General features: G+C 31.2%; 4 protein-coding genes across 4 annotated transcripts; 2 read left to right on the top strand and 2 right to left on the bottom strand.

The window, feature by feature from the left end:
• Nucleotides 1-8,488: 8,488 nt before the first annotated feature.
• OCT59_027478 (uncharacterized protein) lies at nucleotides 8,489-9,042 on the bottom strand (the record flags this gene model as incomplete). Its single annotated transcript, XM_025332676.2, has 2 exons — nucleotides 8,489-8,868; nucleotides 8,943-9,042. The coding sequence occupies 2 exons, from the start codon at nucleotides 9,040-9,042 to the stop codon at nucleotides 8,489-8,491; spliced, it is 480 nt and encodes a 159-aa protein (XP_025168982.1).
• Nucleotides 9,043-13,887: 4,845 nt separating this feature from the next.
• On the top strand, nucleotides 13,888-16,203 carry OCT59_027477 (uncharacterized protein; the record flags this gene model as incomplete). The annotated part of the gene is made up of 5 exons (XM_066136997.1): nucleotides 13,888-14,130; nucleotides 14,224-14,287; nucleotides 14,371-14,555; nucleotides 14,657-14,999; nucleotides 15,074-16,203. 5 exons carry the CDS (start codon nucleotides 13,888-13,890, stop codon nucleotides 16,201-16,203), a joined length of 1,965 nt encoding a protein of 654 aa, XP_065993427.1.
• Nucleotides 16,204-19,245: 3,042 nt separating this feature from the next.
• Nucleotides 19,246-19,803, bottom strand: OCT59_027476 (uncharacterized protein; the record flags this gene model as incomplete). The annotated part of the gene is made up of 3 exons (XM_066136996.1): nucleotides 19,246-19,424; nucleotides 19,540-19,577; nucleotides 19,637-19,803. The coding sequence occupies 3 exons, from the start codon at nucleotides 19,801-19,803 to the stop codon at nucleotides 19,246-19,248; spliced, it is 384 nt and encodes a 127-aa protein (XP_065993426.1).
• Nucleotides 19,804-21,058: 1,255 nt separating this feature from the next.
• On the top strand, nucleotides 21,059-21,577 carry OCT59_027475 (uncharacterized protein; the record flags this gene model as incomplete). The annotated part of the gene is made up of 1 exon (XM_025311566.2): nucleotides 21,059-21,577. One exon carries the CDS (start codon nucleotides 21,059-21,061, stop codon nucleotides 21,575-21,577), a length of 519 nt encoding a protein of 172 aa, XP_025170326.2.
• Between the last annotated feature and the right edge of the window lie 3,112 nt (nucleotides 21,578-24,689).

The raw sequence follows: 24,689 nt of genomic DNA, 5'->3' as shown, positions 1-24,689 counted from the left end.
CCAGCGAGTGGATCATCATGAAAGCCACGCAATATTATTTCCATTTCATTCTTTTTGATCACTCGCATCGGTCGTTGAGGATTTCTTATATTTCGTCGGTATAATATGCCATTCTTTATTATATAACTGCGGGCTTTATTCTTAAAATTCCTTAATTGAGTAGTATCGAAGTCTGCAGGTAGCGTTAAGTCATCCAAGTATCGTATCAATCGGTAGTATGTATCCGTATCCATGGCTGGGTTAAATCAATAGGGTAATCCGAAAATCAAAATCAAAAAATGCGTGTGTCCCGGGTATTGTTTGGAAAAAGATTTTACTTCTATCGGATGCGCGATAAGCTATCTACGTTAGAGTGTCTTTTTCCGGCGCGATGAATAGTATCAAAATCGTACGATTGTAGTTTCATGACCCAACGGGCCAATCTTCCGTTTGGAGTCGTCATATTAAATAGATGACAAAGCGCAGAGTGGTCAGTAATAAGCGAAAAGTGGCTTCCGTGCAGATAATGATGAAATTTTCCAATGGCCCAAACAGCGGCCAAACATTCCAGTTCAGTAGCGGTGTAGTTCTTTTCAGCGGGTAGTAAGGAGCGACTAGCATACGCAACAACCCGTTCGTTACCGTCTTCGTCCTTTTGCGATAACACAGCTCCCAAGGCAAACGTAGACGCGTCGGTAAACAGAATAAAAGGTCGGTTCCATTGAGGATACGTAAGAATGGGAGAAGAAATGAGACAGTTCTTCAAATATTCAAACGCCTGTTGTTGCGCATTGGTCCAATTAAACGGGACGTTCTTTTTCAATAGTTTATTTAGCGGATTGGCGATTTTTGAAAAATCTTTAATAAATCGTCGGTAGTACGAGGCTAATCCTAAAAATCCACGTAATTGCGTCAAGTTCGTTGGTCGCGGGAAGTCCTTGACTTTACTAATTTTTCCAGGATCAGTACGGATTCCATCCTTGCTGATAACATGTCCAAGGAAAGCTAATTCGGTAGAAGCAAACTTGCACTTTTCGGGATTTAATTTAAGCCCTGCATCCCTCAACCGGTCGAATATTTTTCGTAAATGCTGGAGGTGTTCGTCAAACGTTCGGGAATAGATATTCAAATCGTCCAAATATACAACGACGAATTTCCATAGTTCGTCATGAAGCACCTCATCCATCAGACGTTGGAAAGTAGCGGGTGCGTTACATAGCCCAAACGGCATTACAGTAAATTGGAAAGTGCCGAACTGGGTAATGAAGGCGGTCTTTTCCCTATCCTTAGGGTTCATTTCTACCTGCCAATAACCGCTGGCCAGGTCCAACGAGGTAAACCAGGCGGATCCTCCAAGCGAATCCAACATGTCATCGATGCGTGGTAAAGGATATTCGTCCCGTTTGGTCACTTTGTTTAACGGACGATAGTCAACACAAAATCGAAGCTTTCCATTCTTCTTACGAACCAAAACTACCGGAAAAGCCCAGGGTCCTCGTGACTTTTCAATCAAATTTTGTTGCAACATTCGGTCAATTTCACCAGCGATAAAATCTCTTTCCATTCTTGAGGTTCGATACCATCGTTTTTTAATGGGAGTAGCATTTCCAACGTCAATCGTATGTTGCACAAGATCAGTCCGACCTAACTGAGTTGCATCCCACGCAAACAAATGTCGGTACTGTTGCAGAAGGTCTACAAGGTTCGTTTTCTGTTCCTTCGTCAAATCTCCCATTGGTAACTCAAATAATTTGGCGTCCCATTCTTGAGTGAGTTCGGCATGTCCGAAGTGTAAAGGGACCTCGTTCTGGCGTTTCCATTCGTCAGGATCTTTCTTTTTGCAATAGAAGCAGAGTTGTCGATCATGTTCATTAGCGACGTCAACTACTTCTTCTAACTGTACTTCGCTCGGCATTGCATCTTGTACTAAATTGTCAGGATCCAGATTTCGGTTCTCGAAATCGGAACTGATTTCTGCGACGATTCTTGGCGATAACCGTTGTACAGTAATGTAGTTAGTTAATTCTTCATAACATCGGGAGCAGGAATCGCTTGGTGAAACTAATCGGTCACCACACCAACATCGGGCAGTAGGCCCTTTCCAGTCATATGTCCAGGTCGCTCGTTTGGGTGGCTTTCTTTGAAACTGTTCATTTAGTCGAGCGAAATAGGTCCATAGATAGAAAGACTTGTCTAAATAGACTCCTCCTTTGGTTAATACAAAATTTTCCTTGGGGTAAATTCCGTCGATTACAACTTCTTGAAATCGGCAGGTCAATTGGAGCGAAAAATTCTGTTCGATGCGCGGGGAAGGCCTTTGTTTTACTTTAAAATGACAGAATACTTTTTCGTTAAGGTCTTCTTCCTCGTATTCTTCCTCTGTCTCCTCTTCTTCTTCACTCATATCTTCCTCCTCTTCTTCTCCTTTTCGATTTGTCTCCTCTTGTTTCCTCCGTCTTTCCATTGGTATTTCTAAATATTCGATCAGAACTTCAATGTCTTTTCCTTCCCAGTGGATGAGCATGTTGGCAGTTTCATAATCAATATTAGCTTTTACTTTCGATAACCAATCGTTTCCAACAATCGCACTATAGGTCATAGCATCGGTGACCACCACATCAACTGGGATGGTCACTCCTTTAATAGTAATGGGAAAGTTAAGTACTTCTCCTAAAGGCCGTTTTCGTTCTCCGTTAACGTTAATCATCAAAGTGGTCGAAGGCCGATCGATAGCTATTCCAAGGTCATTTAATAGTCGGCATGAAACAATGCTTCCAGCTGCCCCGCTATCGAGAATCAAAGGGATCTCTTGTCCTTTTACTTTAGCGTCACAATATAAGGCCGTCGCATTCGGATTATCTTGATCAGAAAATTGGGCAGCTAACTTAGTTGTTCGGGTACCCGGTTTTCGTATACTCTTTCCGACGTCACTTCGTAATTTAGGCGAAATCTGGAACAACTGTCCGAACGAAATATTCGCTCGTTGCTGTTGCAAATCGGCAACAATATTATACGGTTGAATGTGGGCTGCAATAGATGGTTGAGGTTTTTGTAGTGGCCTCTTTCGGGCTACCATTTTTTTCTTCGGTCGGATTGGAGTAGGTTGAACTGTGGAGATGGTAGGTTGGACTATTCTTTGTACATTCCCTTGCACAGATTCGGTACTCCCTGTTGGTCGAATTTCTTCCATTCTTACGGTCGGTTCAACAGCAACATCAGTCATAATAGGAGGATCTTCTTTCTCTTCTTTGGTCTTTGCATAAGGATGACTCCTCGTGACCGGTCGATTTCTTTCAGCAGGATACGCTTCGAACAACGTACAAAATGAGGGGTTTTGTTCCGGTTTCGCACCTTTACCCTCAAAGGATGCACCTTCTAGTTTAAAGACTGACTGGTAGCTCCGAGCTGATTTTGCGCTGCTAACTGTTGTATTAAAGTCTGAAGTGTATTTGGATCTATGGCCGCTTTATCATTAATGGTATTTGTTCCTCTATTCGGACATCGTCGACTGATATGTCCGGGCTGTCCGCAAGCATAGCAAGTAACCGAAGGGTTGCCAGGAGTTACATTTCGGTTGTTTACATTATCTCGAGGATTAGGATCGTCGTTTCGTGGAGGTCGATATCGATTGGGTTGTGTTTCGACCTTCCTGGTCAATTCACCAACTTGCGTAACGAGGGTGGAGACAATCTTTGCTAACTCGGTCGTTTCTGATTGGACGGTAGTTGCATAATTACTCGGCTTCTTCTTTCCTTCCCTCAAAGTGAGTTCACATGCACGAGCTCTATCGATAGCTGCCTGTAATGTCTGATCAGCAAAAGGCTTAACGGCTACATATAGTTCGGGTAGCAATCCGGAGATAAATTTCCACGCTTGAATATTGTCCGGGTAAGCAAACGCTCCATCATTAATTCGTTGGTATAGTTCCTGTACTGAGGACGCATATTGATCCACAGATTCTCTGGGTTGCTGCTGTCGTTGATCGAGTTCTGTTGACCATAATTCGACTAAAGCAGGCGTTCGAAACCTTTGTTTAAAAACATGTTCGAACGTATTATTATTGGCAGCACCGTCCCAGGCGTTGATAGGATTCCCAACTACCGTCTGATACCATACGGCGGCAGCTCCTTTTAAATACGCTGGAACGACTTGGAGTTTACGAACGTTATTCCATCCATTGGCCGCGCAAGCTAAATTAAATTCGTTTAACCAGGCGATTGGGTCTTGATTTCCTCCGTAGAAGGTCGGAACTTGTGCGGCTTGTGTTCCTCGGTTATGCATCACATTATTATTGGCGGTAAGAGTAGCGTTTAATGCGTTTACGGCATTATTAACATTCGCCCAATTGTTTCCTCCAGCGCCAAGAGCGTTCGTTAAATTATTTAGGGCGTTCAACAAGATATTAGGATTGAATCCTCCACCAAGGGCGGCCATTCCGGGTACTTCTGGTTCTTCGAATAGCTGGTTAAGATGTAAGTCTTTGTCAGCGAATAATAGCCCAACTGGTTCCGGCTCAGGGAATAATCGGTTTAAGTTTAAATCTTCGTCAAGAAATAATAATCCTACTGGTTCTTCCCTGAAAAGACTTTCGATGTGTAAGTATTCGTCAGTAAATAATAGTCCTGGGGTCGCCGGTCCCTGGTTTAATAATCCGTGAAGTAAGGGATGAAAATTGTTGGGGATATCAAAACTTCCGGTGGAACTATCGGAGTCAGTTGATGCGTTTGCTTCGCTAATTTGGTATAATTCTTCAAAGGGATCCTTTCGAAAAGTATCGGTAAGGATATACGCGTTATATAACTCTTGTCGTAATTGAGTGTAGGGTCGAGGCTCAATAGAATACCGGATACTAAAAACAATCGAGTAAATGGCTTCCCAAGTTTCTACAACAGTTAGGGAGGCGTCAAGGTTTATCAGAGCCTGTTGGGTATTTCGTGTGTATTCGATAGCTGGATTCTTAACGGAATACCAGTTCCAGAAATGGTCAAATTGTAATGTATTGGGTAGAGGCGGATGGCAACGGATACACGATGGGTCGCGATGATAAAAGGTAACTTGATCTATTCGGTTATAAAGGCGATGCCAACGGTTATGTATTCGGTTCTGCGTAAATAATATCTCGTAATCGACCATACAAAATAGTAAGGGCCGATCCTTATAAGGAGCACCAAGTTGTTACCACCGATTTGTGTAGTTCGGGAGGGCAGTAACAGAAATATATACGGGTTAATTTATAGAATTTGACTAATAATAGGCAGTAATCGGCAATAAATCGTGAGGAAATGGGTAGGGTTTATCAACAATTAGCAATAGATTTATAAACAATGTATATTTATTGAATGTATAACAATCGGAAATAAAATTGACAATAAAAACAATAACGAAATGTATAAAATTGGAGTGATCGGCGGGTTCTTTATTAACAATTACAAAAGAATTTCCTAATATTACTGCCTCTGCCGGCGCTCTGTAATATTCCCAAGGTTCTATCTAAGTGTTAATAATCGAAAAATCACTTCCCCGAAACCTCAGCGGAATTTCTTCCCTTAAATATTATTCAAAATTTGGGACGATTAGTGCTTTGGCCAACTCGCCCGTTATTCAAATCGTCCAAAGTACAACTCGTTTTCCGGTCAAATCGTCCATTGTACGAATCGCCCATCACAGCCATAATTGATTCCCACCAAGCCATACGCCACATTTCCTATAAACTATATATATAAATTGTATAAATAAACTATATAAATAAAATAAACTATACTATATAAATAAACTATATCAAATAAAAATAAAATAAACTAAATATAAATAAATAAATAAATAAATAAAATATACTATAAAAAAATAAATCATATAAGAATAACTATATAAAAAATTCCCGTGACAATAATTATATTTATCCGCAAAAACATTAAATACTAAACATTAAACATTTTATGATTAGTATTTAAACTAAAAGCAACAGTTGTTTTTTTAAAAAAAAGTTTCGCAAAATTTATATTTCATACTTTTAAATTTTTAATGAGAATATATTTCTTTTCCTTTAATTTGTAATAATTGTGATATTAAATTTACAAAACTTAGCAAATCTCTAGTTTTTAAAATTTCGTTGATAAAAAAATTAAGATAATTTGTAAAATTAATTATACTTTTTGAAAAAACAATATTTTGCACCGTGCTCTAACCCACTTAGGTATATATCTTTGAATCGTAATTTTCTGGTTATTAGTTTACAAAATACTGCTATATATTACAAATATTAATGCTATACGATAAAATAAACTATAGATGAGCCCTATAAAACTTTTAATATTTGCGTAAATGACAGTTGATATATAAATTATAATCTGGCTAGGACCCCGAGGCCCGAGCTATACATAAAAATAAGGTCCTTGGTAGATGAGCCAAAATCACTTCCATTTGCATAATGCCGACCAGCATTACATAGTGCCGGCCCTGTAGAGCTAATAGTAAATGTGTGCCGATCCCCTGGATATATATATAACTCGGGTACTATCTGACTATTGGATTATAATTGTGATTTTTGGAGAATGTAAGATAACGTTAAATTGTTTAAGTTATAGTACCCTAATGTAAAAAATGAAATGATTTATCGAAATAAAAAATGTTATTCTTTTATTTTTATAATAAAAATCAATCATAAACAAGATAGGCATGAACAATAAAGTATACAAGATACTAATTTTAGTTTATCTAACATTTAAAGTTTAGTCTCACCAAATTAGAACCGCCTTGCCTATTGTCAAGAAAGCATAGCCTGACTTCATCGAAGTCCAAAAATCATTAATAAAGAAAAGGGGGAGGAGATTAACCTAAAAAAGGAGAAATAGTATTAAACCCATAATTTATAAAATACAATATTTAGTATAGTGCTCTGTACAGGTCGGGTCAAACCCGGGTGATCGACCTGACCCGAATTTTTACAGCCGTTTTCATAAGACCTGGGACAAAATAAATTTTTGAACCCGACCGCCGACCCACAGAGCCGGTTCAGTTGTTATTTATTTAAATCAGGTGCCCAGCTAAAAATACCGGATCGGTGATCGGCGGATCGGGTTCAAAAATTTAGTTTGTCCCAGGTCTTATGAAAACAGCTGTAAATCGTGATCATTTTAACGCTAACCCGCAACGGCATGAGCCAACCCGTCGGGTTATGGTCGTACTGTTGCTTTGACCCAGATCAACCCAGGTGACCCGGATGACGCGTTTTTTTCCCCATCACTAAGCCACGAGATGAAGTTTTTTTGAGACTATTGATATTGATGAACCAACAACTCAACTCGGAAACAAAAAGCTTTACGTGGTGAGCTTTTTGTAAAAAATCTCTTTGAGGAGAAAGAACTCTCACCAGAACATAAAGATGAAAAACCGCAAAGTCACCTGTCTAGCTGTCCGTAAGTAAAAATTTTAAAATATTTAATCATTTAATATTGACCACTTATATTGTCATTTAATAATTCTTTTAAACTCTAGAGGTAAAAAGACTTGGTTACGAAAAATTTTGTGACTCCAATACGATCAATCTTTGGCGAAATACCATCCAGATAAAGATCCAAAATTAAAATGATGTAACTTGACGATTAATTTTGCTGATCATAAAAAAAAATTTAATATAAATTCAATTTGGACCCGAGTTATCCGCGGAGCACTAGGCGCCATAAAACCAAAACTCTTGTGATAAAAGCTTCTGCCATGTCGCGTCAAAACCTCAAAAATATCTTTATTTTTTATTAATTATTGATCTTTATTATATATAATTAAAGCATTTATATTTTTGTTTTAAAAAAAAAATGAAAAAGGTTTTCACCGAATAGATAATAATTATTTATCATGTGAAACCAGATTACTATTTTTTTTTTTGGAACTATTAAAAATTGGATATTGTTTATAGATCAATTATAATTTTATTATTACAATTTGAAGGTAAATAAGCTAAAATTTTTTTTCAAAAGCAGCAAATTTTACTTAAAAATAATTTGAAATTAAAACGGTGAAATGAATTTAGCCCTTAGTGTTTAAATAATCCAAGATGAAAAATAAATAAATAAATAAATGATAATAATTTAAAATATATAAAAAAAAAATAATATTTATCAAAATCCATTTAAAGTTGAAATATAACAAATTATAAATTAATTATTTACGTTTTATTAAGAAATTTATTTTTTTACTTTATAGGTAATTTTTTCATGCCAGTAAAATGGGTTAATCAATTTCATGCCTGTAAATAGTACCGTTAACAACCAATTATAAATGACCTTATGAGCAACGATAAATAATTTGTTTAATTAATTAATGAATTTTATGTGATATTAGGATTAGTGCGGTGATTAATGCATGTACACAGTATAACAATGTTGAATATCGGATATGATTAAAAAATAATGACAATTAGATATGAAATGCACGAAATATTTCATAATGAATCAGCCAATCGTTTTAATATAAACAAGGAGCTGATTTTAGAGGTTCTGCACTATATTATCCATCACGCTGTTGCTGTGAAGGATATATCTTCATGGCTACAAAGTATTGATCCTGTACCATCCGATAAATTACAAGCCCAATATGTTGATAGCCAAACCCCGACTGATGTACCTGATGGAGGTGTTAATCCTTGATCAAAATCCCAGGTCGATGTCAATGGATTTTTTTGATCAGAACTTTTGTCAGCACAATGTTGGTTATTGGTAAATACGGGTTTCTTTAAAATACGCACAGAAATATTTTTGTTATTTTTACTATAACCAAAGGTAAAGTGACCGAGTGCGTGGGTATATTGCTCATTTCCTTCTGCATCTTTTTGAATGATATTAGTCGTAACTGATATCTTACCCGGTGAAAATGTCACATTTTGAATCTGAGAAGCTGAGGAATTAATTTTTTATTAGTAGAGTTGTTGAAAAAATAATAAATTAAAAATTATTTGAAAATTAACATACCATCAGTACAATAGTCATACCCGGTAGGATGACATCCGTAAGTTTTTTCAACATTGAGGAAGAATACAAAAAATAAAATAATAATGTAATTATGATTCATGATGAAATTATGATTGTTATGAATGACCTCAAATTTTACCCATTATCGTATAAGAGAGTGGACTTATTTATATCTTTTGCTTAAGACAATCTTTTTCTGTGAAAGAAACTTCTATCAATATCAATCCATCCATCGTGATTTCTCGTATACCATTAAAAATTATGGATATTAAATGACTACATTGAAGTATAATGTCCGACATCGGGATATCAAATATAGATAAATTCCGTGGCAAATGAGCTAATACTAAATTAGGATCTTCGCCTAATTTCTATTCAAAAATTCTTCCAATTAAAATGATTACCGCGCAGTCGTAATTTTAATTCTCTTTATCTGCTGTATAAAAAATATGATAAATTCTGTCTTCTCAAAATAAAGCTTATTATAATAATTCATCAACAAATTATGGTAATGATAACAAATGCAAATTATTAAAAGCAAGATATGAATTATCGCTATTTACCGTATAAAAAAATGTTTTTTTAAAAAAAAGAATATACAGTTCTTTTTTTCTAAAGGTTATAACGTGTGTTTTAACCAAACTAATTTTTTTTTTTCAGTATGAAAAAAGTGCAATTTTTGTTCTCCGTATTAATAACAAAGGGAATACAGCTTTTCTTTCTAAATTTTTAATAATAAAAAAAAAACGTGTTTCTGTATTTTCGTGACTTCGTGACTCGTGTTAAAAGGAGATATGCGGATTATGCGGAATTTGTGCAGTTTCATAATTTTTAATTCAATTCTTAAATGGAAAATGCTAAGGGCAGTGTTTAAATTACATAAATTACATATTATCCCCTGATCGGCACCATTTACACGATTATGCAAATGTAGTTATACCTACTGCTGGGTAGTAAATTTTATATGTATTTATCCGTTTCTAGGAAATTTTGCAGTAAAAATTAACTATTGATTATAATGGGCTGATTTGAAAATTTGAGTAATTCAGAAAGATTTACATTTCCAAATAAGAACTTACTTTTAATTTATTTGTAATCTCAATATTATTTTTCAAATGTAATTAATAATAATAGTTCCGAAGCTTTTTAAAATTTAATTATTTTTTTAAAATCTTATAAAATGAAAAAAACCAAGCGAAAGTGAAAATTGAGATTCAATAATAAAATATACTATATTATACTCACAATATACTATAAACCACTGGGAATGAATCAGTTATATCCTAGCTAATTGGAATAATAAAATTTTACCGATCATTTATTAGCTGGGATATAATTAACCAATAAAAGTGTTTAATTTTGTGTCACGTAAGATTTTGCTTAACCCCGCCCCCCTAAAATATTATCAGTTCTGTTATGGCCCTAATTAAGAATTAACCATTGTAGAGCTATCATATTAGTTAAATGTGTCCAAGATCTACGTAAAAAGAAAATTCAATTTATGAAAATCATATGTTAAAATTACAAAAATTTAAAAGAATTCTAATTAAGTAATTACAACGACACTGACAATCAAAATCTCATGATAATACAAATTCGACATTTCACAATCTTGACAAATTTTAATACTGAAAATTAAAATTCCACGACATTTCACAATCCTGACAAATTGTAATCCTGAAAAATTAAAATCTTACACTCATTATCTTTGATACTTTAAAATTTGATTTAAAAACCTTCAGATATTAAAAACGTATTTTAATTGTTACTTAGTTCTTTAATAAAAAACATTAATTCTTGCAAAACATTTAAATTAATATTTCGGGATTTTTTGAATTTTCGGGATTATGATTGTCAGGGTTGTGAACGTGAGGTTTGTATTATGACGGGAATTTTGAATGATCCCGTGTTATCTTATTGAATTGTGATTGTGTACGTTTATTTCATAATAGTATATAGTATAACGAAAGTCCCATTTTGCTGGATCTATTTACTACGAAATCCCGACTTTCAAAATCCCGTTATAATATAAACCTCAAATTGTAATCTCGAAAATTCAAAATTCTGGCACTTATTAAGTTGGTATTTAATATCTTCATAGAATACAATTTATTAAATTATAATCAAAATAAAAGAAATTAAGTATAAAAAATTACATTAATTAATAAACTCGGAATAAAAACTTTTTTAAATGTTAATAAAAATATTAATCTTTACGTTAATTTTTGCGAAGTATTTACGGTACATGTTAATAAAATATTTGCGACATATTAATAAAATATATTAATTTTTACATCAAAAAAATTAATTATTGCAAAATACTTTAAAATCAATAATTTATAAAAATATTAATTGTTACGTTCTAAAGTAACATGGAAATGAGTGATATCTGCGACCAATGGCCAATCCGTGAAGATTTTTTTTTTCTTATAATACTAACTAGTTTTTTTTTATTATATATATGTTTTTTTCGGTCTTTTCCGACCCCGCTCAAGATGTGTGATCGGCTGCAACAAATCGCATCACCGAAATAAAAAAGTTTTTCGGTTTTTAAAATCTTGATTTTTTTTTTTATTATTAACTTGGTAATACGTTATCAATTTATTTGTAATAGATGCAGAACTAATACAAAGGAAAATTTACATTTTTTTTTTCTAATATATTAAATATAATAATTTCATATTATCACGAATTATTTAAAGCATTGAATTAGAATATCTTAATTTGTAAACCTAAAAATCCACTTTATTAAATTTTTAGCAATCTTTTTCTGTAATAGTACACTAATTACATTCTATTTTATTAAAAATGAAAATTTTTAATTAGTCAAAATAATTTATTTATTTTTATTTTTACTTTAGAATTAGTTCTCAGTTTAAGGGAGGAGTGTGATCACGTGATTTTCGATATGAATATCGTGGAGCAAAAATTTGAAATACTAAAAGTCCAAAAAATAATTTTTACAAGCATTTTTCGATGTTATTTTTGTAAAAATACATGAAACCATACTTATAAATTATATGTACGTACTATAATAAATTGACAATAAAACTTTTAAAAGGTATAAATAGGAATTTTAAACTTTCATAAGGTAATTCATAAAAATTTTACCTAGTGAGATGTCAGGTTCCAAAAGTGGAATATTTAGTACTTTTTACAATGTTTATTAGACGTGTGTATTGATTACTATAAGAACATAGTAATGAATTGGGCGGGTACCATTTCATCATCAACATTACTTGTAATTAATTAAACAACATACATAAGTGTCTGCAGCCATCAGTATACGTATGTCATCGTTGGCAGTCTACTACACCGATTTCGACCATAACAATTCGCCATCCTGCTATTACAGTATTAGTCTTGGACACACCAAACCCTACAATGCGCACCCATTCATACGTCCATCCGTTCTGATCATCGGGATTTTGAATGGTTTTCCATTTTGATCTATTATTGCAAACTATTTATAGTTTATATAATAGTATACATAAATGATTTAAGTATTCTTTAAATACTATTTTAACATAGATCTCTTTGTACTACGAAGTTTTTACCAGAAATACCTTTGCATTACATACAGCTTTTAAAGACTTAAAAATAATAAAATTTAGGTCTTTTATAAGTTAAAGGTCTTGAGATTCACGTGAGCAAGATTGGAGGCTTTGGAGTCAACCATTTCTTTTGAAACACTTTTGTGAAACCTCAAAATTGGCGTTGCGATATAGTTAAACTTATTTTTGTAATTTATAATTTTGTAATAAAATTTTAACTTTAGGATTTAAAAAAAGAATCTGAATCGTCATAAATATTATCAACTACAAATTTTATCTTGCACAAGTTAATTATGAAATAACCTTTTTTACTCTTTTATATATTGAATAATATAGGTCCAGTAATGATTTATTAAATAAAGAATCACGGAAAATGAATACAATGAAACAAATATTTTACAAGTCGTAGTAAAGGTGTTGAAAATACAACTTATTGATGCGTCAAAAAATCAGAGATCTAGCATTACAAATAAATGAACCTACTGGTAAGTATAAAATGATAATTTAACATTATTTATTTCGTTAACCAACTTTATATGATTTGGATAATACTTAGTGATACCGACTTAACTGATTGGTTTTAACAGAATTACAGAATTATAATAAAGCAAAAAACCAGTTTTAAATGGATTGGAAACTAAACGTACCGCGTTGTTGGAATAGTTTATTTTGATATATAGGTTCTCATATCAGTCATATGATATCAGTCATATGAATAAAAGTTAACTTATGCAAAAAAATTACTCATGCAAGTATTATTCATTAGTATTTTTTTTTTTTTGGAAACATTTGCAAATTTTATTTAATTTTTAATAGCCAATTGAAATCTAATGACAAAATAAATTCAGTAAATGTAAGGCCGCTTGATAAAGTTCAAAAAAAAAAGAAAAGAAGCATAAACAATCCGATGAGTTAGAAGTATAAAATATTTAAAAGAGCGAGAACATCCGGAAATTATCTTAGATGTAAGAATGTCCTGCGACAGGATGTAATCCTATGTAACGTCGGATGGTTAAAAAAATTTCCTGACGGAAAAAAAATTTTATTTAATAAAATAAATATTTTGTAAATATTAAATATTAAAATAATAAAACTCTGCACAATAAAAATGACAGAGGCTCACAATATGTAACATTTTTGACTAACGAATAACGATTAGTCTCATTTTTTTCCTGCATTTTTGTTTGATGTTACACAAATTTCTTTAAGTATTTGTTGTACTGTACATCATTGTACATCATCACGACATCCGGTCTAGAATTATATATGGTCCTTCGTTACACTTCGGACGATTGATACAAAATTCTTTTCTTTTCCAACCACTTTAAACATAAATTAACTTTTACAATAAAAAAATTTTCTGTACTTAAAAAAAATATCGATATTTTACAATGTCTAACGACATAGAAATTAAAATTATTGATAATTCAAATGAGTGGATTAATTGGATTGAAGAGTCTATTACGAAAAAGAAAATTAAATATTATGATTATAAACATTTTAATCATATTCAAGAAATTGGTTTTGGAAGTTTTGGAAAAGTTTATCGTGCAAATTGGAAAAATTCTCATAGTTACTTAACATTAAAATCTTTTTTTGATTTTAATATCATATCTAAAGAAATTGTTAATGAAGTAATAAAATAATTATTTTTATCTTTAACGATATTCTAATATATTCTAATATATATTATATTTCTTAATTTATAATTTTTATTTATGATTTAGCTTAAACTTCATCATGAAATAAATTTCCATGAGAATATTGTTCGTTTTTATGGTATTACAACAGGTATTATGAATATTTTAAAAACATTATTTTAGTTAAATTTCAAAAAAAAAAATCTAAAATATTTTTTTTTTTTCTATCAAAAGAAAATCAAAGTGATAATTCCAATAAATATTTATTGGTGATGGAATATGCAGATAGTGGTACCCTTCGAAAATATTTATGTGAACATTTTAAAAATCTCACTTGGAATAATAAGTTAAATTTGGCACTTCAATTAGCTAATTCTATAACATACTTACACGATAAAGAAATTGTTCATCGTGATTTGGTAAGTTTTTAATATATTTATTTAAAGTTTATTAAATTATTCTATAAGATTATATATATATAATAAAATTATTTATTTTATTTTATTACATTTAATAATAGCACTCTAATAATGTATTGATTCATAATAATACCATCAAATTGGCTGATTTTGGACTATCAAAAAGGATTGTAGAATCATCCAATATTCAATCAAAATTATCTGAAATGGTCACTTATATTGATCCACAAATATTTAATAGAAATAACAATCAATTACAAATATATTCATTAAATAAAAAGAGTGATGTTTACAGTATTGGCATACTCTTATGGGAAATATCTAGTGGCCAGCCACCTTTTTGTAATAAACCATATGACATTAATTTGACTATGGAATTATCACAAGGTCTTAGAGAAAAACCCATTCCAAATACACCTGAAGATTACATAAAAATATATACTGGTAAATACAATTAAATTTTACTTATGATTTAAAAAAAATAAAAAATTAATTATAGGCTTTTATTTCATATTTAGATTGCTGGAATAATGAACCAGATAATCGTCCAACTATCAACCAGGTTGTTGTTAAATTAAATGCAATTATTTCAGATTTTCAGAAAAATGATTATAATGCAGATATTCAATTATCAAGTAAACAATCACTTAAATCAAATAATGAGGTTCCTGAAAATATTATTAATAATTCATTACATGAGAGAATGTCTCAAATTATTCAAAATTTTAGTAAGATTCATATAAAAGAAATAGAACCTTTAATTTCATCAAATCTAATTACAAATGACTTTGAGCCAATGGTTAATGAAATAACTTTTCTTCTTGAAAATATAGAAATAGAAATGAGAAAATATAAGATTGTTAATTATCTTAATAATCATGATATAACTTCACAAGAAATTTATTATTGGTTATTAAATAATCAGAATGATTCTAATTCTGTTTATCTACTTGGAGCATTTAATCATTATGGAATTGAAATTAATGTTAATAAACAAAATACATTTGAATTATATCAAAATGCAGCAAATTCAGAGAATGTTTTTGGAATAATTAGTTTAGGATATTGTTATGAAAGAGGAATTGGAACCGACATTGATAAACAAAAAGCATTTGAACTATATCAAAAGGCTGCAAATTTAGGAAGTGCACGTGGAATGTATAATCTAGGAAATAGTTATATAGATGGGATTGATGATCAAAAAGCATTTGAATATTTTCAAAAATCTGCAAATTTAGGTAATTTACTTGGAATTTGTAATTTAGGATGGTGTTATAGAAATGGAGTTGGAACCAGTATTGATAATCAAAAGGCATTTGAATTATATCAAAAGGCTACAAATTTAGGAAATTATTTAGCCCAATATAATCTTGCTTATATGTATGAAAATGGAAAAGGAGTTGAAAAGAATATAAATCAAGCAATTTATTGGTATAAAAAATCTGCTGAACAAGGTTATCAAGATGCCTTATATGAATTAAATGAATTAAATGAATTAAATGATGAATTAAATGAATTATATGAATTAGATGAATTATATGAGTCAGACGGATTATATGAATTAGATGAATTAGTACATGAATTAAATGAATTAGATGTATTAAATGAATTAGATGTATTGGATGAATTAGATGTATTGTATTTTTAAATAATTATTTAAACATATTAAGCTATAAATTATATATGTATTCCATGGTTTTTTTCATGATGTAATATTCAGAGGATTTATAATCATGGTTTGCTTAATAAATATTTTAATAAATCTTAGCTTGGATTCTTAAAATATAATATATTAATGTAATTTGAAGTTTAATTAATTGTATAATAATTATTTTTAAAATCTTTTCTTTTTCCCTCAAGAATCAGGCACATATAAATTAATTTGTAAATTGCTAAAATTTTTTCTTTTATTTTTTATGTTTTTTAAAAAACATGATTTTTTATTTTTACCCTAGGCCTAGACCCATTCATCATGAAAAACCTGGGAAGATATTAAGATATAGTTGACCACCTGTTCTGAAGATTCGTCACTGTTGAGCGTAGACAAATGGTGATCGCAGCTCCGGACTATACAGACATGCTATATTTCAAAAAACGATAAATATTTATAACAATGAGATACATGATCATTTGATGCTAACAAACTAATTAAGTTAAAACTATCGCGTAAAAAAAATAAATTGATCGTGATACAGTACATGATTAATCATTTGTATAATGTAACTTCCCTCAAAAGTTAACGTCGTATTTCATTGGACCTGTTGTTTCATTTTTGCTTGCATAAATCGAACTTAGCCATGCTTACTATCTCACATTGTTTTAGGAATTCTTACTAAAATATGTTTATACAACTTATTTGTTGATTATTCTTTCTTAGTGTATTGACCATCAGGTTGTGAATGGCATGTGTATTGTGTAAATAAATAAAATCACATGACCTCATGAAAAATTCACGCACTTTTAATAACTGAATTGTATTAATGTGATAATTATCAGAGGTATGATAAAAAAAATAATAATACTGATGATATGAAATGTTAAAAACAATATTGTAATCAATTAATCATAATGAATCAGTCAATCGATTGTTACTATAAGCAAGTAGTTGAATATCATCATAGAGTACTACACTACTATATTATCCATCCATCACGTTGTTATTGTGAAGGTTATATCTTAATGGTTACAAAGTATTGATCCTACACCATTCGATAAAACCAGGTCGATGTGTATGGATTAACTTCATTAGAACCTTTGTCAGCACAATGATGGTTATTAACAAACCTGGGTTTCTTTAAAATACACACACTGACATTTTCGTCATTGTTATGATAACTACCGAGTGCGTGGGTATTCATTTGCATTATTTTGAATGATATAAGTCGTAACTGATTTGCCCGAAGAAAGTGTCACATTTTGGATCTGAGAACTTATATAAAAAAAAAGGAATTAATTTTTTTTATTAGTGAAGTTGTTGAACAATAATAAATTGAAAATTAACATACCACCAGTAACCCATTCAGGATGACATCCGTGAGCTAAAATTGTACGCAAATCAAAACTTTACTCCGTCTAATTCCACTATGATGGCGACGCATCTGTGTACCATACCCCTGTGTATATATTTCTGGGTCCTGTTATACACGAATATAGAATATTTAATTTCCCAAAATGGAGCTTATTAAATATACTGTGTAGATAATCTATCGATAAAATATTATAAAGATAACAAATGCAAATTATTAAAAGCAAAATAATAGAAGTGATTTCTTTATAATTTATCGTTATTTTACCATTAAAAATCAAAAACAAATAACTTCATCATTCCTTATAAAAAAATTTTTTTCAATATTAATTTCCAGATATTTTGGAAAATCATTGAAAACATTCCGGAAACATTGTGAATTAGTCAAATTTTGAAATTCAGTATAAAAAAATTTTCTATAAAAATTTGGTTTTACTCCGAAAATTAAAATTGACTTGAAAACAATATAATAACATAAACCGTAAAATAGTGTGCTTATTTTCTACTATTTCAAGAAATCCCATAAAAAGATCAATGATTTTGTGCATTACACAGCAATTTTTGAACAAGGAGAAATTTTCAAGGATTCAATAAAACCCATTGGTCTTGAAAAATAGAAAGGTTCTTAATTGTCACTTAATTGCCACTTTGCGTAACTTGCGATTACTAAGTTAAAAAAAAATATCTTTTCAGTTCCTAGTTCATAATAGAATAATTATCTTAAGATTTTTATTAAGGGGTCTGGTTCATTTTACTGACAAACGCTTCATTGACGTTTGCTTCATCGGTCATTTTGCTTATTTTAAATTATTTTCTTTTTGCTCATCCAATAATGATATGCGATATTAATTTGAGGGGTTACGATACAATTTACCGACAACCACTTCACCGACAAATGTTTTCGGCGAACGTTTCACCGATAGACTACCAGAAAATATTTTTTAGATGAGTTAGTAAATATTCATATTTTTAAATACTTATATTATTCATTTAATAAAATGATTTAATTTAAAATCCTTGTTGCTTTATTATATCTTTTCAAATTTTTTCGTTTCACTTATTCACTTATTCACTTTATACAAGTCACATCATTTGAATCAGCCATGATTAATAATTCTTCAGATACATTACTATGGATTTTTGTGTATATTTAATCAAAGAATTTAAGGCTTTAATTATTACCATATCTATTTATGCTACAAATTGGTATATTCAAGAATATGGTTTAACTAGTTTAATGGAACGTTTATTTTGAAAGAAGAAAAAGAACGATATACAGTATGAATAGAGTTATTGCATACAGCTTAAATTCTAAAATAAAGAATAAATATATCTTTAGTCATATCTTGATGATAGCCATTAAAAAACGTATTATCTTTTTTTTTATTTAAATAAAAAGCTACATATTTAACAAAATAACACAATATTACTAAGTTGATATTAAATGTAACCTCGGAGTAAAAATCTATATCCCAGTTCACATCTTCAACTGCCCTTCAGAATTACCCTGATTAATAGCAATAATTGCATAAGAAGTAAGAATTTCACCTGGCGCCAACGTTAAGACACCTATTTTAAAGAAAAAATGAATTGATAACATGCCCTACAAAATTTACAAAATTTTTAGTCACTATCACCTCATACCATATGAGGTTTACCACCCTGTTAATTATGCCTAAGCAGGGAACCCCAGGACACCCATGTGGCCAACATAGGATCTATGGTAAATGGACTCATATAGTATTCAATAACAATTACTAAGTAAGTGACATGGCATAGGAGATATGCGTCATTTCCAACGGGAACCTGGCCTTCCCTTCCATATGGATCAGCTTGGGGATCACCTATATGGCATCATTGTAGCTATGCCTTCGTGCACAAAAGCAGATAGCTACTAGCCTGTAGCAAATGGTACGTACTACGAGCACATAAACCCCTATGTCAATTATAACAGTTCACCATCCGGAAGACTTTCAGTGAACCCTGCAGTGTTACACCTACACATACGTCCATCCGGTGAACTATTATAATTACACTTACCACTTAATGATATGACCTAGCCTCGTTTAGTGTTAGCTTGTCCACTATCGAAGGAGCTCTAGTAGTAGAAGAGGGATCCGCAGGAGAATGAGAAGAAACGGAACCAGAAGCTGGAGCGTGAATAAAGGCTTCAAGAGAAGAGTTTTCCGGAGCGGTAAGTTCGGCGGTATTTTGAGTATTCATTACTTCCTATACAAGCTCTATTGAGAAGTGAAAACAAGTGAATATTCACGATGCGTAAATACAGTAGGTACCAAATTTGGCAAGAACCACAAAACGTCTAAACTGACAGGAGTAGTTAGAATGGTTTTTCACTTACAAACAAGTTTTTAATAGCTAATGAAACTTATTACCCATATGTTGTCCAAAGGCAGTAAATACAGTTCTTGATGTTGATATATCTTTTTTTCCGTCTTAGTATTTACTTGCGCGTGAAAAAAAATTACTTGCGCGTGAAAAAAAGGTATTTCTCTTGCGCGTGAAAAAAAAGATATTTACTTACGCGTGAAAAAAAGGTATTCACTTGCGCGTGAAAAAAAGATATTTACTTACGCGTGAAAAAAAAAGGTATTTATTTGCGTGTGAAAAAAGGTATTTGTTAGATATTTATTTGAAAGAAAGTATTTATAAAAAAAGTATTTAGTTGTGTTTGAAGGAGGAATGAAAGAGATGGAGGAGAGATATGTATTAAAAAAAAGAAAAGAACTGTATAAATATTATTTTTTTTTTGTTGTACAATGATCATAGAAAAAGTATGATCTCAATATCTGCAATCAATTAAATCAATTATCAATACGTATGGTTATATTGTAGCTTTTAATTACCTAATCATGACGTATTTACCTTTATATATATCTTTTTTTAACTTTTAACAACGCCACCGATTTTATTAAGTATATCATAATCATTTATTACTTTAAAGTAGGTAATATTCTTTTTACCATACAACGATTTACGATATGATGTAAAACTTCAAGAGAGTTGTCTTTAAGAGATTTAAATGGCGTATGAAAAAACTTTTATTCCTTAAAAAAATTTGTTGAAAGAGATGTTTTTTTCAATGGCTGACTACCACCTTCGTAGTGGATACCATTCTTGCTGAGTTTTTTAGTGCCTAGACTACGTATATTACACTCATACATTGATACCAATACTTTGAAGTTTTTAAATAATTCCTAATATTAAGATACGTTTAGCAATAAAATGATAATTCAATTAAAAAAATGAGGAATTGTAATATAATAAATATCACGTATAGGCATTATTTATCACATGATAAACAATTGATTGATCATTTGATCCTATACAGAAGTAAGATGTTGAGAATAAACAATGTTAATAAAATAAATATATTATTTATTATTTCTGACCAATGATGACATTACTTCTGTTCTTATATTTTATTTTAATCCTTGCTTAATGTCTCGTAGAACATCTTATGATAAATTCTTTGAATATTCTTTTTGAAAATAAGACGGTCTTCTTGGCATACTTTAAAGACAAAGCTCAGCTGGACGATGCAATTGCTCTGGATGGAGATACAGATCAAGCCTGGGTCATTCATGGGAAGCGTCAAGACAGTTCTACGGCGGGCTCTCCAAGGGAGGGACTTGCCAGCGCTCTCATCAGTACGGTTCCGAAGGGTGACAACAGAGGGAAATCAGTAATTCAAAAAATTCAAAACTCAGCAATAGTAACGCTGGCAACTTTTAAAGAACCAACTACGGAAGAGGTGGTTGATACTGTAAATAAATTTAGAAAAAACTTGCTGAATGAAGTGCAAGTCAAAACGGTGTTGATTCCATTAAAAGACTACACTTCTCCAGGCAACGTGGTGAGAATAATAGAGGAATATAGAAAAGAAATAATGGTAGAACATGAAAAGATTTCACTTAGTGATACAATAATGATTGATTCATCAACGACAAATGATGCTGCCGAGAAATTGAGTCAATGACGTGAAAAATAAAGCTAAAAGTAAGTTAGCAGAAAAAGAAGTCAAAGATGCCAAAAATAAATTAGTGAGCACTGGGAACAGCGTAAAGACAGTTACGCCTGGGAATTGCATGAATACACCAACGTCAACGCTAATTGTACTGAAAGGCTACAAAAGAAAAGTGAATATCCGTTCACTTTAACAAATCGTAATCCATTTGTTGTATCGCCGGATGATGGATCTTCGCAGCCTACGTCGTCATCATCATCGGATGATCAAGAATATATAAAAAGCGTATAAAGAAAAACAGGGAACAACGCAGCGATGTTGAATTTGAGGAATCAGAAGACGGTTTAAGAGAAGTTAAAAAAGAAAAAACACCTTGGGCCGGAAAACCTGGAAGTAGGATGGGCCAAAAAAAGAAAAAAGGTAAAAATAAAAAGTAGTTTAGAGATAGTGTAGTATAGAATAGCGAGATATACTCATATATGTAGATAGCTCTAGATAGGTTGGCGTAGTGGTTAAAGGTGTTAATCGGGGACGGAGTGGCTTTGACATGCATGGAGAGAGCGAGTGGGTTTAGCCTGCTCAATTTCAATGGGTATATTGAGATTATTTTATAGCTTGTATTTGTATTTGTGCGCAATATACCATTTACAAGGGTATTATAATTAATAAATATGCGTTTGTCATCGTAATAAGAAAAAAAAAATTCTTTGAATATTTCTCTTATATGTTTATATGCAGCTATAGCTTATCTAATATAAATAAATGAAAAAAAAACTTATTAAAAAAATTTTATTTTTTCGGGTTTGAAAAAGAGGACCAAAATAGAAAAAAAATATTGGATGATGCGATCAGCCGCAGTATATCGTGTTTGCCAAGGCATTTTTTTATTATTTTTTTTTATTTCCAGTTTTTTTTTCAAAACCAGAAACAACTGTATTGTCAAAACAATTGTATTGTCAAACAATTGTATTATGCAATATACTATACTCCCTAATTATCTTATTATTAGTCACTATGTATTCGAAAAAGTATTTATATACCCTCAATACCCCTTTTTTTCATCCTTTTTTTCATCAGCTATATACACAATATATACTTTCGTCATCTTTTTTTTTCGAGGTATATCTTCTCTCCGCCTAGGCTTTTCTTTATTATATCTTCTATCTCTTAGGCCCTTTTCTTTACGTCTTCCTTTAGAGAATGGGTTGGGTTTTGTAGTGGTTTTGTGTGTCTTTTTTTTTAGGACTATCTTCTCTCTGTCTAAGTTTTCTCTTATTAGGTCTTCTTTTAGACCCCTTTTTTTCGTTTTGTCATCCTTTTTTTTGTTTTTTTGTCCTTTTTTTTTGTTTTATCATCCCTTTTTTGTTTTTTCGTCCTTTTTTTCATTTTTTCGTCCTTTTTTCATTTTTTCGTCCTTTTTTTCATTTTTTCGTCCTTTTTTTCATTTTTTCGTCCTTTTTTCGTTTTTTCGTCATTTTTTTCGTTTTTCGTCCTTTTTTTTCATTTTTCGTCCTTTTTTTTCATTTTTTTGTCCTTTTTTTTCATTTTTTAGTCCTTTTTTTTTCGTTTTTTTGTCCTTTTTTTCATTTTTTTGTCCTTTTTTTCATTTTTTTGTCCTTTTTTTCGTTTTTTTGTCCTTTTTTTCATTTTGTCATCATCCTTTTTTTTGTTTTTTTGTCCTTTTTTTTTTTGTTTTGTTGTCTTTTTTTCGCTTCTTCATCTTTTTTCTTTCATTTCGTCGTCCTTTTTTTCATTTTATCGTCTTTTTTTCACTTTATCATCTTTTTTCTTTCGTTTCATCATCTTTTTTTTGTTATCTTTTGTTTCGTCATCTTTTTTTTGTCATCTTTTTATCTTTTTTTTAGGTCTATCTTCTCTCTGTCTAGGTCTTCTCTTTATTAGGTCTTCTTTTGGCCAAAGGTATTTTGAACTGTTTTTGTAAAGCTATCTGGTGAAGGTGAACAAGTGGATGCAATGATCAAGGAAGTTACGGCAACCTTGTGAGCTGGCAGGTTTATCTATGATAACTCTGTTAACTGACGGACCTGGCTGAGATACGAATGAGATCTTCTCAGTGTTGAGGTCTACTATTCCGCAATGAGGAATAGTTATGTGCCTTCCTCAACTTTGACTCATGCAATTGATTTGTTCTCATTGAGGATTTTGGATTCAGAGAACTGGAAGCGCTTCGTGGCCACAGTTTTACTGTGAACGTCCTTCTCTGTTTTCAGAATTTCTGGATGATAACAAATCTCTTGTGTGTCCAGGAGAGATGTCAGTGAAAGGACACAATAACCTAAAGCTGTGTTTTTGTAAGTTCTTTCAAACAGATACTTGTAGCTATACCTTTTATTGTGCAGTTTTCAGGAACGGACGGTGAAAATATCGACACTAATATATAGGAAGAAGATCCGAACTGCTTCGTTATGTTACTTGATACTTTAGAAGGATACTGCCTCACGTCACTACCAGATGGTGGGATGAAATTCTTAAGTAGAGTACTTAGCGAAAGCTAATCATCCTTTTTAATTTATAGATGTCCCACAAGAAATTTGTAAAAACAACATTTAGTTATAATGAAGTGTTGGATGATGATTCTGAGGGTCATGTGATATATTATATAATAGTTATTTTATCTTCTTTTTTTTCATTTTCTTTTTTTTAGGTCTATCTTCTCTCTGTTTAATTGTGATGTACACTTTCATTGTTGCTGTGATTGATAGAGAACTCAAGTATGAAACTAAAAAAAAAAAGAATTTACTGTATTTGGAATATTTAGATGTAAGGAAATATTATTACTACTGGATTGTTTATTCTAAAAAAAAAAGAAAAACTTAAGATTTATGTTACAATGTTTATAATTCCTTTTTATTTCTTCATTAAGAGTACAAGATAAAGGTTTTTCATCATCCAAGTCATCTCTTTTCAGATGTTCACAAGGAGGAATATGGATGGGGATTTGATTAGAAATTTTGAAATTCTTTTCTAAGCTTTATCACTTAAGTCTAACATAGAATATGGTCTTTGAGTTATATTCTTTTATCTCTTATTGTCAAACTGAAATGCCAATTTATATATTTTATTATCACAAAAATTTTCCCATTTATTAAAAGAAATTCATTGG

Source organism: Rhizophagus irregularis, chromosome 7 (genome assembly GCF_026210795.1).
Source record: "Rhizophagus irregularis chromosome 7, complete sequence".
NCBI classification, from domain to species: domain Eukaryota; kingdom Fungi; phylum Glomeromycota; class Glomeromycetes; order Glomerales; family Glomeraceae; genus Rhizophagus; species Rhizophagus irregularis.
The sequence above is the reverse complement of the archived record's forward strand: the minus strand, read 5'-3'. Positions and strand labels throughout refer to the sequence as shown.